The 17,911-nt window shown below is 40.2% G+C and overlaps 1 protein-coding gene across 2 annotated transcripts; it reads right to left on the bottom strand.

Annotated features, from left to right (window-relative positions):
• Window positions 1–1,813: 1,813 nt before the first annotated feature.
• Window positions 1,814–16,247, bottom strand: LMOD3 (leiomodin 3). 2 transcript variants are annotated; one of them, XM_009200362.2, is made up of 4 exons: window positions 16,092–16,247; window positions 15,316–15,632; window positions 11,965–13,317; window positions 1,814–2,201 (listed from the first exon to the last, which is right to left on the bottom strand). In XM_009200362.2, exons 2-4 carry the CDS (start codon window positions 15,607–15,609, stop codon window positions 2,175–2,177), a joined length of 1,674 nt encoding a protein of 557 aa, XP_009198626.2. In that variant the 5' UTR covers window positions 15,610–15,632; window positions 16,092–16,247; the 3' UTR covers window positions 1,814–2,174. The 2 variants fall into 2 exon arrangements, with proteins under 2 accessions (XP_009198626.2, XP_009198627.2); XM_009200363.2 differs by lacking the exon at window positions 16,092–16,247 and adding an exon at window positions 15,726–15,810.
• Window positions 16,248–17,911: the final 1,664 nt, after the last annotated feature.

The raw sequence follows: 17,911 nt of genomic DNA, 5'->3' as shown, positions 1-17,911 counted from the left end.
TTTTTTAGTAGAAACGGGGTTTCGCCATGTTGGTCAGGCTGGTCTTGAACTCCTGACCTCACGTGATTCACCCACCTCGGCCTCCTAAAGTGCTGGGATTACAGGCATGACCCACCACGCCGGCCTAGAATTTCAACTACTAATTTACATTAAGCTTTTAATTGTGTTTAAAGTGCTTTGTCCTATCAGAGTTTAGCCTCTTAAATGTAGTATGTGCTAGACACTTAAAGTTTTGTTTGTTACAGCCCTTTCTTAGCTATCCTGCTTTGTATGCAAGGATGTTTTCTAATTAAAGGATGAGAACAAAACTATCAGCCATTGAAAACTATACTTAAATTTGGATACTTTTGTACATACTAAATTATCTTTAAAAAAAAAATAGAAACACCATATTTCTTTCCCATGGCTTGTCTTTCCAAATAATGTTGTTTTTAAGTTTGTCCCTATTAGACCTATTCTCCTCTACCCTGTTTTGTTTGATACATGCCACTTATGATACCATAAAAGGAGAAAGAAGGCAGGTGCCAATTATTCACTCAGGTAAAGGAGAGAGAAAAGGCACCAAAACTTTTTATTTTTAGTTATTTTTTTTGAGACGGAGTATCACTCTGTTGCCCAGGCTGGAGTACAGTGACGCGATCTCGGCTCACTGCAACCTCTGCCTCCCCAGTTCAAGCAATTCTCCTGCCTCAGCCTCCCGAGTAGCTGGGATTACAGGTACCTGCCATCATGCCCAGTTAATTTTTGTATTTTCAGTAGAGACGGGGTTTCACCATGTTGACTACTCTGGTCTCGAACTCCTAACCTCTGGTGATCCGTCCTCCTCGGCCTCCCGTAGTGCTGGGATTACAGGTGTGAGCCACCGCGCCTGGCCCAAAGCTTGATTTTCATTTCTAGAGTTCACACTACTTCTATCATTACAAAAATCTCAAATTCTATGCATCTAGTGACTAGAATGAATAATTAAGGCCTCTAGGAATTTGGAAGGAGGACAGATTGAAGTTGTCTGGAAAGTTTTTTATGTAGGACACAGGACCTGACCTGGGAGTTGAAGACTGGGTAGGACGTTCGTTAATGGGGAACAGGAGGGAAGTCTTTTGGAAGAGTTAATGTGAGCAAAGGCACAAGGGTCTGTACAGGGATGTTTCATCAAGAGGAGTATAAAGGGTTTGTGGGAGATGAGACAGGGTTAGTAAGTTGGGGCCAGGCAATGGAGTGCCTTAAAGAATACAATAAGTAGTTCAAGTTTAATCCTGTAAGCAAGTTTCCTTTAAAATATGTTTGAGAGCGATAAAATCAGACTTACAGAGTAAACGTGTGTGTGTGTGTGTGTGTGTGTATTTAGCCAAAACCAAAAGCTTGTCAATAACTATATTATGTGAAACTTTTTTTCTATAAAAACAGCATGCTGTCTCCCATTGTCTCTCTATATATGAAAACTTGCTGCTAGGAAGTTTTCATATATGCAGGGTTTACTTTTCCTGTTACTTTTTCTAGTGACACTTAGTTTTCACTAGGTTCTGTGGCTTATGTGTTTTGCCCCTCACAGGTACCCCTATAGAAAGAATACTCCAAAAACACCAAGGGAGTTGCCAAGCGAGAAAGCCAGGCAGGGTGGGAAACTGAAAATCTCCACTGATTCTCCAGAGAAGCGCTAAGGAACAATCCTTTCATTTCAAAGCATCAGAAGGGCCAGGAGCTCAATTCATCCTTCCCATTTCCATAGGATGAAACATAATTTGTTCCCTTTAAGATACTATGTGATGAATTACAGCAGAAGAGATGGAAGGAGAAAAGAATGGGAATACAATAGTTAACACTTCTATTATGTTTATTATTTACCAGAAGAAAACAATAATAAAGCAAACGTTTAAATTTTTTTGAACTTCTGTTTCTGGAAACATGACTCTAAATTTCACCTAAGTCACTCAAATTGATTGCAAGTAGAAAATATTGCCTCTGAATATTATATTGTATCTCCTTCCACCTTCCTCTTCAGCCCCTACTTCTTCATGGCCCAAACATTCTGCCTTTTACAAATACCCTTATCAGACGGTAGCATTGTTCCCAGTTCTGCCACGTGGATCCTAAAGTATTGCTGCTGACATAGTCTCCATGCTGTAATCCAAGAGCCACTATCCCCATTTCTTGTTCTTCTAGATGACTGTTGCCTCTTACGCCAGTTCTTTTGGCAGTTGCACCTGCGATTTAAGCATTTGAAGAAATGTAGGAAATTAATCCTGGAAATTTAAGAGCTTTACAGCAAAAATTACAAAATTTACATGCCTTAAAAGATACAGAATAGATTTGAAATTCTGGCCAAAGCACCCCCAAAGTCAAGATAAAACAAGAGTCATAACCACAGCCACCATTTATTGGACATATACTAATGCCAAGGACTGTTCCAAGGGCTTTGAGCACACGGCAAAGTACATCGTGGAAATAAGAAGGCAGGTGCCTAAGTTGGCCTGGGTTCAAAGACTGGCACTAGCAGGTACTAGTTATGTGGTGTTGGGCATCAGTTTTCTCAGCTGTAAAATGATAATAACAGTATCTAATTCACAAAGCTATTATACAAGTGAGTAATCCATGTTAACGTTTTTTTTGTTTTTGTTTTTTGTTTTTTTTTTTTTGAGATGGAGTCTTAGTCTATCTCCCAGGCTGGAGCGCAGTGGCACCATCTTGGCTCACTGCAACCTCCACCTCCCAGGTTCAAGCGATTCTCCTGCCTCAGCCTCCCAAGTAACTGGGATTACAGGCATGTGCCACCGTGCCCAGCTAATTTTTGTATTTTTAGTAGAGACAGGGTTTCACCATGTTGGCCAGGATGGTCTCAAACTCCTGGCCTCAAGTGATTCACCTGCCTCGGACTCTCAAAGTGCTGAGATTACAGGCATGAGTGCCCAGCCTAACACTTTTTTTTCTCTCTCTCTTTAAGACAGAGTCTTGCTCTGTTGCCAGGCTGGAGTACAGTGGTGCGATCTCGGCTCACTGCAACCTCCGCCTCCTGGGTTCAAGCAATTCTCCTGCCTCAGCCTCCTGAGTAGCTAGGACTACAGGCGAGCGCCACCACACCCAGCTAATTTTTGTACTATTAGTAGAGACGGGGTTTCAACAACCTAACACTAATTTTTAAAACACTATCTCATTACATCCCACAAAAGCCTTGTAAGGAGTGAAATGGCTCAGAGAAGACAGTAACTTGCCTAAGATCACATAGCTAGGAAGTGGCAGAGCAAGATTTGAGCCAGGTCTGCCTGATTTCAGTGCTCATTATTATATACTGTCTGTAAAAATATCACTATAAGAATATAAAATATATGTTCTTTTTAAAACAAGTCTTTCCTCTTTGAAGCACACTCCTAATCTGATGGTCAGAAATATTTAAACATGAAATATAAGCCTGGCAAGGTGGCATGCACCTGTAATCCTGGGTACTCAAGAGATTGAGATGGGAGAATCACTTGAGACCAGAAGTTCAAGACCAGCTTGAACAACAAAGTGAGACCCATAAGGCAACCTCTGCCTCCTAGGTTCAGGTGATTCTCCTGACTCAGCCTCCCAAGTAGCTGGGATTACAGGTGCGTGCCACCATACCCAGCTAATTTTTGTATTTTTAGTAGAGACGGGGTTTTACCATGTTAGCCAAGCTTGTCGTGAACTCCTGACCTCAGGTCATCTGCCCACCTTGGCCTCCCAAAGTGCTGGGATTACAGGTGTGAACCACAGTACCCAGCCACGTGATTTTCTTAAAAGAGTTTTATAACAAGGCTAGGTGCGGTGACTGATGCCTGTAATTCCAGCACTTTGGAGGCCGAGGTGGGTGGTTCAGCTGAGGTCAGGAGTTCAAGATAAGCCTGGCCAACATGGTGAAACCCTGTCTTTACTACAAATATAAAATTTAGCTGGGCATGGTGGCACATGCCTGTAATTCCAGCTACTCAGGAGGCTGAGGCAGGAGAATTGCTTGAACCTGGGAGGCGGAGGTTGCCTTGAGCTGGGATCCCGCCACTGCACCCCAGCCTGGGCGACAGAGACACCATCTCAAAAAAAAAAAAAAAATATATATATATATATATATATATGTGTGTGTGTGTGTGTGTGTGTGTAAAGCATCCCCCAGGGCAAAAAAAAAAAAAAATTATGAAACAACAACAGAAGTCCAACACTGCAAACCCACTTCATACTTCTGCCTCATAGGAAAACCTTAAGGACAAGGCAAGTTTTTAAAGGGTTTCAATTGTCATTGTATCTTAAGAAAGTAACTCATCCATCATGTATGTACCTTCCAGAGAACACTGAAGATGCCCAGTGTCCCCTGGGCATTTGTTTAACAATGACTAGGAATGTTTCTCCCTGTATTGCTAATGTCTACCTGCCAGTGTGATGAACCATTTTGGTCATCTGCTATGGCTCCTCTTGCAGCTAGTTCTTGGCCCACAGTCTTTGGCTAGGAGTGTTTTTCCAGCATCATGCCCACCAGAGAGGACCTTTGATGTGTGGCTGCCTACCAGCCTTCAAGCCAAGAGGACGTCCATGACTTCTGACCCCGTACCTCCCTTGTGCCAAGCTTTGAGAAGAGAGGGGTGTGACTGCACCCAGCAGGGCTCTCCCACGGAGAACACCAGTAGTTAAGAGAAACCATGAGTCAGGTATTTAAAATAACTGTAAAGCTGCAATAAATAGTTAAAACAGTGTGTTCTTTGTATTATGGAATGGAAAAAGAAGCATTTTATGTAAGTTATTCCCTGTATTTGTTTATATATGCATGGAAGAGTTCCAAAATAATATTTTAAATTTTAAAAAAATTAAATTATTTAGAGAGATGGGGATCTCACTATTGCCCAGGCTGGAGTGCAGTGGTGCAATAACTCAATGCAGCCAGACCCTCCTGGCTTCAAGTGATCCTCTTGACTTTTCCTCCCAAAGTACTGGTATTACAGGCGTGAGCCACCATGCCCAGCCCAGAATAATATTTGAAAAAGAAAATGTGGCACTGACCCAGCATAGGAAACCCAGACACATATTTACTTATTTAAAATATGATCAAGCTGGTAGTTCAGATCACTGGGGAAAAGAGGAATGAGTCACGAAATGATCACTGGTTAACTATTTGGAAAAGAAATAATAAAACAGCCTTTTTGCTTTCTACTGACTTTAAAAATTAACCCTTTAATCGATCCATAATATGAAATATTTTTTTAAAAACCGAAAACTATAAAAGTTGCATGAAAAGGCAGGCACACATTTTAATCATTTTCAAAGAAGCCATTTCTAAGCAGAATACAAAAGACAGAAATCATAAAAATAGCTAGCCATGATGTTATAAAAATGTAAAACTTACAAACAGAAGAGGATCAACTTGTGTTATTGTTAGAGAGCCTTTTCCCCCTTCGCTTGTTAGTTTTTAAAGAAAGTATGTCTAATGTGCTTGTGTGTGTGTAGCATTACACAGGGCACACATATGCATACACTCAGAGGCTGGGAGGCAGGGTGGGTGGGAAGGTTGGTTTCAGCACAGGCTATTTAATTTGGTCTGCCTGTATTAAGTTCCTGCTCTGGACCAACACCTCAGTGGGTGTCCAGGATAGAGATGAGCAAGACCTGCTTTGAAGAACTCAGAATCCTGTAGGAGAGTACACTGTGGCCAGAAGGGCTGTCAACCTGAAGCACAATGTAGGAGGTGCCATAAAAGAGGTGTGGACAAAGGGTAATGGAAATACACAGGCAGAGTACTCCTGATGTTTTGTTGTAAGAAGTAGCATTTGAGTCAAGCCTTGGAAATTGGATAGATTCTAACAGATAGAGATAGAAGAAAAGGTAATTAGAGGCAAAGGGTGGTACAGAGGCAGGAAAGCAAGGCCCTTCAGGGAAGATAGCAGCAGACATGGTTTACCATAGATATCAGAGTCATGGTTGTCAAATGTGGTCCCAGAATAAGCAGCAGCAACAAATTCATTTCTGAATTTGTCAGAAATGCAAATTCTTAGACCCCATCCAAGACCTACTGAATCAGAGACTCTGTCAGTGGACTCAGTAATCTGTATTTGGCCCTTTGGGTGATTTTGATCCACAATAACATTTGAGAATCACTATATGGACTTTAGAAAAGTATATAAAAGACCTTTTATCCCCACTACGCTTTAAAGGCAAGCAATTCTGGTTTACGTAATTCCTGGATTATACATGCTCTTGATGAGCTTGAAATGTTACATTACTTTTTTCCTATGGAGGCTCCCTTTATAAGAATTGTAACATTTCCAAAGCTATGATCTATGTTTGGCCTTGGCTCTTATAGATTATCCTGGTTTCTTTATTGGAGGTCCCAAAAATTGGGGAGAAGGGGTCGAAGGGAAAAAGGGAGTTGAAGATAACCCTGGAGTTTTAGGCCTGAATGCGTGACAGAATGCAGATAAGACAGACAACTGGGAACTAGAAACCACCAAAAGGCCTAAAAATGAGCAGCCTGGTCTGGGGACAGATTGAATGTGCTAAGAAAACCCTGAGTGATCTAAAGGGAAAGGGAGATTTGGGGATTGTTCTAGATTATGTGACAAGAGAAAGAGAAGAAAATTTCCCATTATGTGATGGGAAAGAGGAGAAAATTACAAAAGGATAGAATATAGAGAACCTGGTTAAAGAGAAAGAAGATTTTATAAATGTGGCAAAGAAGAAATGGCCAGCGATGAAGATGAATGCTCAAGGGTTTGTAAACTTCAATTCTGTAACCATAACAACTCCTAATGTGTCGTGGAGTCTGTTGATTAACTAAGGCCACTCATGACATTTTTATACTGAAGTCTTTCTGGAGGAAAGTTTAGCAATAGCTTTAGCCAACTGGATGGGAGCAGTCCAGATATACGTGAGTAAGCCTGAAGTGAAATTGAGTGAATGTTAAAATAGTAATCTTGCGTGATTGGCACAGAAGCTTGGATATGATACAAAATGCAGCTGGCCCCAGTGAATTAGACAGTTGCTGCAAATGGGATTTTATCTCAGTGAAAAGTACAAATACTCATTTGAGATGATAGGAGTGAGCAGACCACAACATTTTTGAAGATGAAAGAATATCGCACATTTGTCAGGGAGGGATAGGCCTACACCAGCCTAATGTCTTTGTGCTATCATACTGACTCAGCTTTATTAACTCAGAGGGAAATGATTTAGTCATTATCTAATAAATTCAGTTTGTTAGATAAGACAAAAATCTTAAAAACATAGCTAAAAACAACAAGAGCAAACTAAAAAAATTCTACAGAAGCCAAATAAATCATGTAAATGAGGGAAGCATGCCAGGTGCAAAGCAGTAAGGGCAAAAGAGAAAAACTAGAGGGTCCATGAGCATTCTCAAGGGTGAAACCAATGCACAGAAACAGCTGATTGTTTCCATGCCAGTGCGGTGTGGCCAGATCTGATGCTCCAAGTGGTGCTAGATATCCAGATTTTTTTGCATGTGGCATTCAAAAAACTTACACAATGATACCCAAGTCAAATAAAATGGGCCTGCAGATCTGACCTCATGCTTTACCAGTTTTCAATACCTGGCCCAGGGAGTAAATTTCTTTTAAACCGAATTGAATGGGTAATTTCTTAGAGGAGGAAGCATTTGAGCAAAGCAAGTATATGGATTTTCCTTTATTTTTTGCCAGCAACTTCATTTCAGGTATCCTAGGCCAGAAGCGTGGGGTAGGGAGAGAATAAGCATTAATTTTTTTAAAAAAGACTTTTTAATTTTATTTTTTTGAGATAGAATCTCGCTCTGTTGCCCAGGCTGGAGTGCAGTGGCACCATCTCAGCTCACTGCAACCTCCACCCCCCGGGTTCTAGTGATTCTTGTACCTCGGCCTCCTGAGTAGCTGGGATTACAGGCGAGCGCCACCACACCCGAATATTTTTGTATTTTTAGTAGAGACAGGGTTTCACCACATTGGCCAGGTTGGTCTCAAACTCCTGGCCTCAAGTGATCGACCTCCTAAAGTACTGGGATTACAGGCATGAGCCACCACATCCAGCCTAAAAAACAATTTTAAAATACATGTGCTCTATCAAGTACAAAAATAATATTTCCAAATCTAGAAGGAAAATAACTACTTTTATTTTTGACAGAGGGTCTCACTCTGTTGCCCAGGCTGTAGTGCAGTGGCACAAACATGGCTCACTGCAGCCTTGACTTCCTGGGCTCAAGTGATCCTCCTGCCTCAGCCTCCTGTGTAGCTGGTACCACAGGTGCATGCCATCACACCAGGCTAACTTTTAAAAATTTTTTGTAGAAACAGGATCTCACTTTGTTTTGTTGCTCATGTTGGTCTTGAATTCCTGGGCTCAAGCAATCCTCCTGCTTTGGCCTCCCAAAGTGTTGAGATTACAGGTATGAACTACCGTTCCCAGCCAGTAACTACAATAAAAAAATTTTTTTCTGTCGGGCATGGTGGCTGATGCCTGTAATCCCAGCACTTTGGGAGGCCGAAGCGGAAGGATCACTTGAGCTCAAGAGTTTGAGATCAGCCTGGGCAACATAGTGAGATCTCATCTCTACAAATTAAAAAAAAAAAAAAAATTAGCCAGGTATGGTGGCATGCATGTGTGGTCCCAGCTACTCAGGAGTCTGAGGTGGGAGGACCACTTGAGCCCTGGCGGTTGAGGCTACAGTTAGCCGTAACTGAGCTACTGCACTCCAGCCTGAGTGATAGAGTGAGACCCTGTCTCAAAAACAAAAACACACACACAAAAAACTTTTCTAAGAAAAAAGTTTGTTTCTAAACAATGTTCTCATTGGGAACATCACACACACACACACACACACAACTCCACAAGATTTCAAAACTGTGTTTTAATTTTAACCTCAGTCTTGAAAACCCAGGGATTTGGAGGGCATCTGTCCCAAACCCCCAAAACCCTTCATTTCATTTCACCTCTATCAAGTGAACATTGTCTTGTCTCATTTGATTGGGTAAAACCATCCCTTTCTGCTGGGATTTTGTGACATTACCATTTCCAGTGTTTACTGTATTTTGAGTCTAAGATGTATATTTTGGGATATTTCAACAGCTCTGAAATCAGAATGCATCTTAAATTTGATGGTGTTTTACAATAGCTGGCTGGAGACCCAAGTGTGAAGACATCATAGCTACCCATGCTATTATTACCTCCATTGAGTCATGTGCCCTGTTGATACGACACACACAGATGTATTGCCTCTTAAAATAGCTTTTAAAGAAAGATAAGTAAGCAAATGTGGTAAAGTGAGATGGTATGCAGGAATTCTTTGTACTACTTTTGACCTTCTGTAAGTCTAAAATGACCTCAAAATAAAAAGAAAACAATTAAAATATCTTTTAAAAGATGATACTATGTTTTGGCTTTAAAGCAGAAATTGATAGTACATGCAGAAATTGATAGTACATGCAGAAATTGATAGTACATGCAGAAAGGCACAGAAACAGAGTACTGGGAAGCAAATTGATGCTAGTGAAGCAAATTCTCATTACTGCAACGAGGCACTTTCATATTTTTCTTGCTGCGCATTTTCCAGGACCAAATAGATGAAGTTGTGTGACATTTTGTAACTGAGACACATGCAAACAGATGCCTGTCACAGGCCAAGCCAGGCAACTGAAGGCAGGAGAAATTGCCCGTCCTTCAGAATAAATGAAGCCATTTCAAAGCCTAGGGAGCTATGCAAGATTGTCATTCAAAAAACATGTCAGAGTTCACTTTGCAGCATGTTTTTCTTAGATTAAAATTTTTAAACCACCACCACCAAATACACTGAAAATTGGTAGCAGTTGTGAATTAAAATACGAAAAATGCAGTGCATGGTAGGGTGTTTTATTCTTGCAATTATCACCATGAATTTATTTTAGTGTCCTTTGTTCTAGACCCTAGACCCAAAACTAGTGTTCTCAGTTCAGTAAAAGGCAGAGGAGCTGAAAAATTAAACCTACACTGTAGGCTGTGTGTGAGGTCGAGACTGAACCTGACTTACTCACCACTATATCCCCAATCCTTCTCACCTGCCTGACATATATATTTGTTAGATTAACAAATAAGTGAATGGATAGAATGGAATTGACCCAGGGAAAATGGATTTGCTCAGCAGAGCACTCAGAAGTCAGGGAGCTGGTTCAGATGCTCTTTCGAACTTCATTCCCTCTTCTACTCTGAATTTACATGCCACCTTTAACACAGATTTTTTAAAAAGACATCTCATCATTCTTTTCAGACTATTCTTTTCTGAACGTACAGCCACCAAGGCGGCTTGAATATTCTTTGCCAATGACTAGTTACTGGAAAAGTGGTAGAACTAGTTTCTCTCAAACAACACCCCAATTCACTCCCAGGGGAGTTCTGGCTGTCTAGAGAAGAGCAGGTGCAGAAAGTCTTGATGCTGTGCCCAAGGGCAGGCAAAGAACCATTGTCTGACCTCATGTGACCTCCGGTGATCTCAACCTGGCCACTGCTCCAGGAAGAATCAGAGCCTCTCTAAACCATAGATGAAAGTCAGCTTTGATTCAGAAGAATGGGCTATTGATAATTCTCCATTCCAGGAGTTGGGAATAAGGACCATACATATGTATATATGTGAAAGACTAGCAATTATTTCAGAATATCAAGCTCTTTAAAGCAGAAAAAGAGCAAGCATGCATAAAAATTCAACATGTCTTTAAAAAACACAAATCTGTGTAATAAAATAATATACTGACTATTCTGTCAACATAATCTCATGGCTATATTACACAAGATTTTAAAATAATATAGTTAATTATCAATCTCCTGTGGCCACCGAACACATCTTTCAACCTCAATAAATGCCATCATCATAATGACCAAAACATTTTTATTTCTGCAACTTAAGTTGCAAGGAAAATAACCTTTCCACTCAGCAGTAATTGTGAATCATGGTAAATATTAAACTGAAACAGTGATTTTAAAACTCCATGAATTCACGGTGATACCAACCTGAAGTTCATCATTTATCTGCCTAAAAAGCGAGCACTACAAATGTAATTTCAGACAGTCTCTCTTCATCTACTAAAAAGAACTGTTTCTATGCATTTTAGAAGCATTCAATTATCTACTATTGGCCCAATTTGGCCTTTTTTTTTTCTTTTTTGAGACGGAGTCTTGCTCTGTCACCAGGCTGGAGTGCAGTGGCACAATTTCGGCTCACTGCAACCTCCACCTCCCAGGTTCAAGCAATTCTCCTGCCTCAGCCTCCCGAGTAGCTGGGACTACAGGTGCCCGCCACCAAGCCCAGATAATTTTTGTATTTTTAGTAGAGATGGGGTTTCACCACGTTGGCCAGGATGATCTCAATCTCTTGACCTCATGATCCACCTGCTTAGGCCTCCCAAAGTGCTGGAATTACAGGCGTGAGCCAATGCACCCGGCCTGGCCTCATTCTTATTTATTCCTCACTATAGGTCCCTGGGGATCTCTGAGTGTCAGCTCCATTATGGCTGGAATGGTGTTCTTTTGAATATGCACTTGAAGAGGTCAGAAGAATGAGGTGAATTAAAGCTTGACTCTGGACTCAGAACTGGGTTTCAATGTCAGTTCTACCACTTCCTAGCTGTATCTCCTCCACATGTTATTAAATTCTCTAAGTTTCAGTATCCTTTTTATTAAATGGGGAGAATAACAGTACTTAGACCTTATAGGGTTGGTAAGATGATTACATGAGTTAATTCATATAACGACTCCAGCCTGTAGTAAATGCTCCCTAAATATTAGCTGCTAATATTACTGTTACAGAAGTCATATAGGCGTACCTAGATATGGGGTGCTACAGGTATACATCCTTAGAGGTAACAGTAATTTAGTTCTATTGGTAATGCTCATTGGCGTCCCCCCGTTGGTCTCAATTAGTGAGTATCCCCTTACTTTAAAACAAATAGGGAATAAAGTTGGGATGCATTTTCTATGGAGGGTGCTCAGTCACCATTTCTCCCTCCATCTACTTACAGGTTTAAGATAGGCGACATTGCTGTGACGAATGTCGTTTAGCAGCTGATCTCTGGGAGTGATTTCCACCAATGGGGGTGGCCTGTTTCTCGGCACTGGCTTGAGTGTTTTGATGACATCTTTGAGGTTGGTTTTCTCGGGTGGTTCTCTGGCTTCCGGCATCCGAGATTTGCGCTGGATTCTCTTCAGCTTCACCACCCGGAAGGAGTCAGGGTCTGTCCTGTACTGCGGCGCCTGTGATGGCTTTTTCATCATTTCACTGTGTTGACTGAAGGGGACGTTTTGGGGGTTGGGAGGCCGAGGTGGCGGTGGCTGGAAGAACTCCTGCATTCTGGAATCTGGCATGGGTCCTCCCAACATCTCCCACATCCCAGGGGGCAGCCCCAACCCATTCTCTAACATGGCTATCAGCTTCTTCTGTTCCTTGAGTTGCTGCTGTTTTTGCTCCTCCTGTCGTTTCTGCCTTTGTTTATCCTGATTCCTGGTGAGCAGATTAGTGACCACCATTCTGGGACCCGGAAGCTCAAAATGGTAGCCCATCTTCAGGAGAGTGCTGTTTGCCTTCAAAAGCCTGGCTATTTCCATTTCAGCATGGTGACCCAACATGTGCCTCTGATTGTGAAACCGAAGCTCAGTTAGCGTCTCATTAAACTGGAGACACCTCATGATGGCCACAATCCCTTTACCTGTGATGAAATTGGACTCGATGTTGAGAGTGGTGATGCTTCTATTTTCACGCAACATGTTAGCCAAGGCAAATGCTACATTCTCATCTGCACCCACATTGGCTAAACTGAATGTTCTGATGTGCTTGTTTTTCTTCATTGCATTGACAAAGTCCAGTAACATTTCTTTGGGGATGTTTTCAATGTTGTTCAGGTTGAGTTCCTTCATGTCAGGATCATTTTTTCTAACTCTCCTCAAGCTCCCATCCAGGTCTGTCTGGTTTCCTGAAGGCCTTGCACTTACCTTCAAAAAGCTGGTATCTAGAGCTAACTTCTTAGGATCTAATTTTGATATTTTTTTCTCACTTTGTTCTTGGGCCTCTGGTCTGTCTCTCTGTTCTTTGAATGCTTTGTCAGTTACCTGCTGGCAGTTGTTCTCACAATTTCTAATTTGTTCCTTTGCTTTGCCTTCCTCTTCTCTGCTTGTTTTTTCACTCTCTTCACCATCATCTTCTCCTTCATCACCATCTTCTTCTTCTTCTTCTTCTTCATCTGTTTCTTGGACATTGCTGCTGCCCTTTGATTCTCTTTTATTTGCAGCTATTTCATTATTGAGCTTTTCTTTTAAATACTGGGCCATATTTTTATTACGTTTGTCTATTTCTTCATGCTCTTCTTGAGTCTTTTCCTATAAGAGAGGTTTATGAGGATTAGAATACATAGCAGAGAAGAAATACGAAGTAGAGCATCAGCTAGTGGAGATAAGAAAAATACTTGTTTAAATGAGCTGGTTGCTATTTTAAATAATGCTTATTTTAATAGCTGATTGCTAAAAATGGGTGGTTATCCCATCCCATAAATAACAATATTAAAATGAAACCTTATTAATTTTGTTTTAATATTCTGTTTTTTAATGGTGTTTAATTTCAGAAGCAGTTAAAAATTGTTTTGAAAACCTGATAGAATTGTTCATCGATACATTGAAGCCTGGATTTTGTATATGCCAAATAGGCATCTAGTACTCAACAGTCCTGAGTTAGGGCAATAGTTTCCTTATTATTCTAATATATTTATAATATATTGGAAGAATAAAATTATTGCCCTAAAATTAACATTCCTACAATGTCTACTAATCTAGTGTAGAATGTACATGAACTTCCTCTGAGAACATAACATAATGTATGGAAAATTAGATCAGTTTGATATTTTGGAATATATGTATATTTAAAAACCTCAATTTTAATTTTGAATATATATATATGTATATTTAAAACCTCAATTTTGATTGTATTTTTTCAGTTCTTTGAAAACTGCCATGGCTACTCTGTCTGGGACAAGTTTACTATCCCGGTTTCTTTTGAAAGAAAGTGCCTAGGAACCAGAGCCAGCTGTAAGATGGAACAGGATTATGCAGACATTGAGAAATAATTGCTTAGTCTGGGAAATAAAATGGACCTTTTATCAATAATGTGTATTAGATTCTTGCACATCAATTATAATGCTTTTCTATGCAATATGTGTGCCTCATAGGCATCATTTTGAAAGCCAGTACAGCAAGTTAAGACACAGGTTCATCTGAGCAAAAATTTCATGCTCATAACTAGGTCGGAAGAGACAGTGACAAGTCACATTAACCACCTGGTCTTCACCAATGCATTTCTCATCTTGACCAGAAGGGGGAGCCAACTATCAAGCTGTTTAAGTTATACCAGAGGAAGAAAAAAAATGTTGCAAGTACTCATTTTTACCCCCCACACTGAATTGGCTTTTAATCCATTGACCTCCAGTTGTGAAATATCTGCAAATTGTATCATGAACTCTAACCTGATCAATCCAGCTGTTTCTTTTCTTAATCTTAGTACATGTTTAAACTCTCCTGACTGTAAAACCAATTGACAACTTTCCTTAATTACAGCCAGCGTAGTAATTTAACAAGATGCGTCTTTGTCAACAGGCATAACCTAAAGAGACTTTACCTAGGAGGCATCTCTGTACTCTTTTTGTTAAGTCATTTTCAAGTGGAACATTAAAAAAAAAAATTATACTCATGCACAGTAAGTTTGAAGAGTCAACAATTCTAGGTTTCAGATTTTAGAAAGTGAAGAACTAGCTTCAAAAACCACTTAATAGCCATCTATTTCTAAATGTCATCACTGACAGCCAATACATAGTAATAATATAAGACATTTTCTGGTTATTCAACTTGGTTTAACTGCAGGGTGTGTGGCCAGACTTCAGGAGGACTGAAATGTTTGACACTGTGTGCAAAACACTGCATATGTTTGGATGTGCCAGAGAGACAGAGGCTACAGAACTGTCATTAGTTTCTCAAAGGGGCCTGCAATAAAAAAGAAAGAGAGAGTTAAGGACAACTGCCTGGGTTATGAGTTAAGAAACCAAGTATCGTGGCAATAGAACACAGGCTTTCTGACACAGCAAACCCGACAGCAATTTTTAAAAAGAGACATTTGCAAGAAATCACCCAATTTTCCCCTTGGAAATATAAATATAAGTGTTTCAGAAAGTTCCAGTCTGGAGTAGGATTAAATATTATGGTTTAATCTAGATATGGCAGAAACAAAGCAGAACGAAACCCTGGAGTCCTGAGAAATCACAGTTACAAAAGGGACACCTAACAGCCCAGCCCAGGCAGCCATTTCTCTGTTGTACACAAATCTCTGGTTACCTCGGATTTCACAAAGGTGACAGGAACTCGTTCGTCTTCCAACATGCGCCTGGATGCCTTTTCCCAATACATATAATCAACAAGAGATTTATGATTGAAGTTTCCTGTCGGTGGCTTGTCAGTTTGATCTTTCTGAATCATTCCCACGGGAAGGCTGGGATCAGGGGCCATGACTTCCATTTCCGACTGCAGTTCTTTCAGTTCTTCAGCGGACAAGTTGGCCAAGATTTCATCTTCATTAATCTCCTCATCGAGAAGTTCTTCTTGATCTGAATTTCTGCTGTGCTCTGACATTATTTTTTCTAAATATTATTTTACTAGAAAAGAATAATCAAAGATGATTTTTAAAAAGAAAGAAGAAAAAGCCTCAAGAAGGTCTCCAAGTTAACAAGTGTCCCAAGTTAACACACCCTTGAGATATTTTTTTTTTCCCCAGGAACCTCAGTGGTTTGCTGAGCAGCTAGGAGTGATCACAGCTAAGCTCTTGCCGGATCTATATTAAGCAGGGCTTGGCGGGTTGGGGTCAATTTATGGAACTACTATGCTGCTCTCTTTTCGGCAACTTGAGTCAGCTGTGCAAATCCATCTGACATTTCAGTACAGCTGCTATGTTTGCCAGAGACTAGCAGAGACCACAGAATCTCTGCAGGAATAAAATTAATTATCTTCCTATATGCCATCATGTTGCCACACACAAATTCATGCAGCTCGTACCTATATACCCCAATACTCCAGGGGATTCCACTTGTTTTTATTTAAAAATTAAAGCAACTTACAATATTTCAGAAGGGAAATCCAACCGGCAACCTGAATTCTTTTTGATGTGAAGAATTCACTTGAAGGTAGAAATCAAACTCTTAGGGTCTGCCTCTTCACTACAAGTTGACTGTGGAAGCAAATAAAGTAGTGTACGGTGGAGCAGAGGTCTTGCTATGTCATTCATCCTCTGTGTAAGCCGAACCTTTGCAAGATGTCCTATTTGTATCTAGATCCTGTGATCTAACAGATGGGGACAACCAGCACTTGAATTTCCACTAAAAGTGAGTTTAATATTTTAAATTATTTGCTTTTCTTATTAAGTATCCATTAAGCCAATATCAGTGAAAATGGATCTAAAGTGAAATGTTAAAAAAAAAAAAATCCAGACCACTAATATACTAAAAGAAACCATGAGAAGATTTTTTTTCAAACCCTGAAGGGGCAATATGCAACATTTGTCCAAATTACAAATGTCCATTTCCTTTGACCCAGCAACTCCACCTTGAGAAATGTATCCTCAGATACACTACATGGGTAAAATGGCATGTGTGCAAGTTTACACAATATGGCAAAGTACAAAAGAGTGTGTTTTGCATGCTATCTGTGTGACAAAGGGTACAAGAATATATGATACACAAGTTTTATTATATATATCTTTAAGACACGGTCTAGCTTTGTAACCCAGGCTGGAGTGCAGTGCTGCGATCTCAGCTCACTGCAACCTCTGCCTCCCAGGCTCAAGCCTCTTAAGTAGCTGAGACCACAGGTAGGCACCACTACACCCAGCTAATTTTTGTATTTTTTGTAGAGACAGGGTTTTGCCATGTTGCACAGGCTGGTCTTGAATTTCTGAGTTCACGCAATCCATCTGCCTCAGCCTCCCAAAGTTCTGGGATTACAGGCATGAGCCACCGTGCCTGGCCCGTAAATATATTCTTATTCAGAAATACACATTCATTGTACAAGAGTTAGGAAAACATAGGAAGGCAGAGAGTAAAATTTTCCCCTTACCTCACTGTGAAGCTACTACTATCAACATTTCAGTTTTTTCATTCCAGTCCTTTCTTTAAAGCATACAAACTCTATCATTTTTTCTCATCTGTTTTTTTGACTGACAAAGACAGGATTCTTTTTTTCTAGGCAACTGTGTACTCTACTACTAAATATTTTTTTATTGCCATTTGTTAGGATTCTTTGTATGGATGCACCATAATTTATATAACCAATCCTCAATTGTTGGATGTTTAGAATGTTTTCAATTCTCACAAGCACAAATAGTTCTTTAATAAATATCCCTATAGCTAAATCATTTATAAACACACAAGTTTATTTCTTTAGAGTAAATTGAACAAATTCCAAAAAGTGAAATTGCTAGGTCAAAGAAAATGAAGAAATTAAATACTTTTTATATGTAAATTAAAGTAACAGCAAAAACTACAATTACTTTTGCACCAACCTACTAGGACCCATCTCCAATCTATGTATATTAAATATTTACAGATACTATACATGTTGACTGGGCGCTGTGGCTCATGTCTGTATTCCCAGCACTTTGGGAGGTCGAGGCGGGAAGATCACCTGAGGTCAAGAGTTCAAGATCAGCCTGGCCAATATAGCGAAACTCTATCTCGACTAAAAATACAAAAATTGGCCAGGCATGGTGGCGGGCACCTGTAGTCCCAGCTACCCAGTAGGCTGAGGCGGAGGTTGCAGTGAGCCGAGATCACACAACTGCACTCCAGCCTGGGTGGCAGAGCAAGACTCCATCTCAAAATAAATAAATAAAAACAAACAAACAGATATACATGTTACCATTCCAACATTTCATATATATGTA

Source organism: Papio anubis, chromosome 2, assembly GCF_008728515.1.
Source record: "Papio anubis isolate 15944 chromosome 2, Panubis1.0, whole genome shotgun sequence".
Lineage (NCBI taxonomy): Eukaryota > Metazoa > Chordata > Mammalia > Primates > Cercopithecidae > Papio > Papio anubis.
This window is presented reverse-complemented; position numbering and strand designations above follow the sequence as displayed.

Bases quoted from the DNA above. Each gene is read 5' to 3' on its own strand.
- LMOD3 (XM_009200362.2), bottom strand. From the start codon at position 15,609: ATGTCAGAGCACAGCAGAAATTCAGATCAAGAAGAACTTCTCGATGAG. The intron at 13,318-15,315 runs GTAACCAGAGAT...CCTCTCTTATAG, and splicing joins TCACCTTTGTGAAATCCGAG to GAAAAGACTCAAGAAGAGCA. The intron at 2,202-11,964 runs GTAAGTAGATGG...CTTAAATCGCAG, and splicing joins ATGTCGCCTATCTTAAACCT to GTGCAACTGCCAAAAGAACT.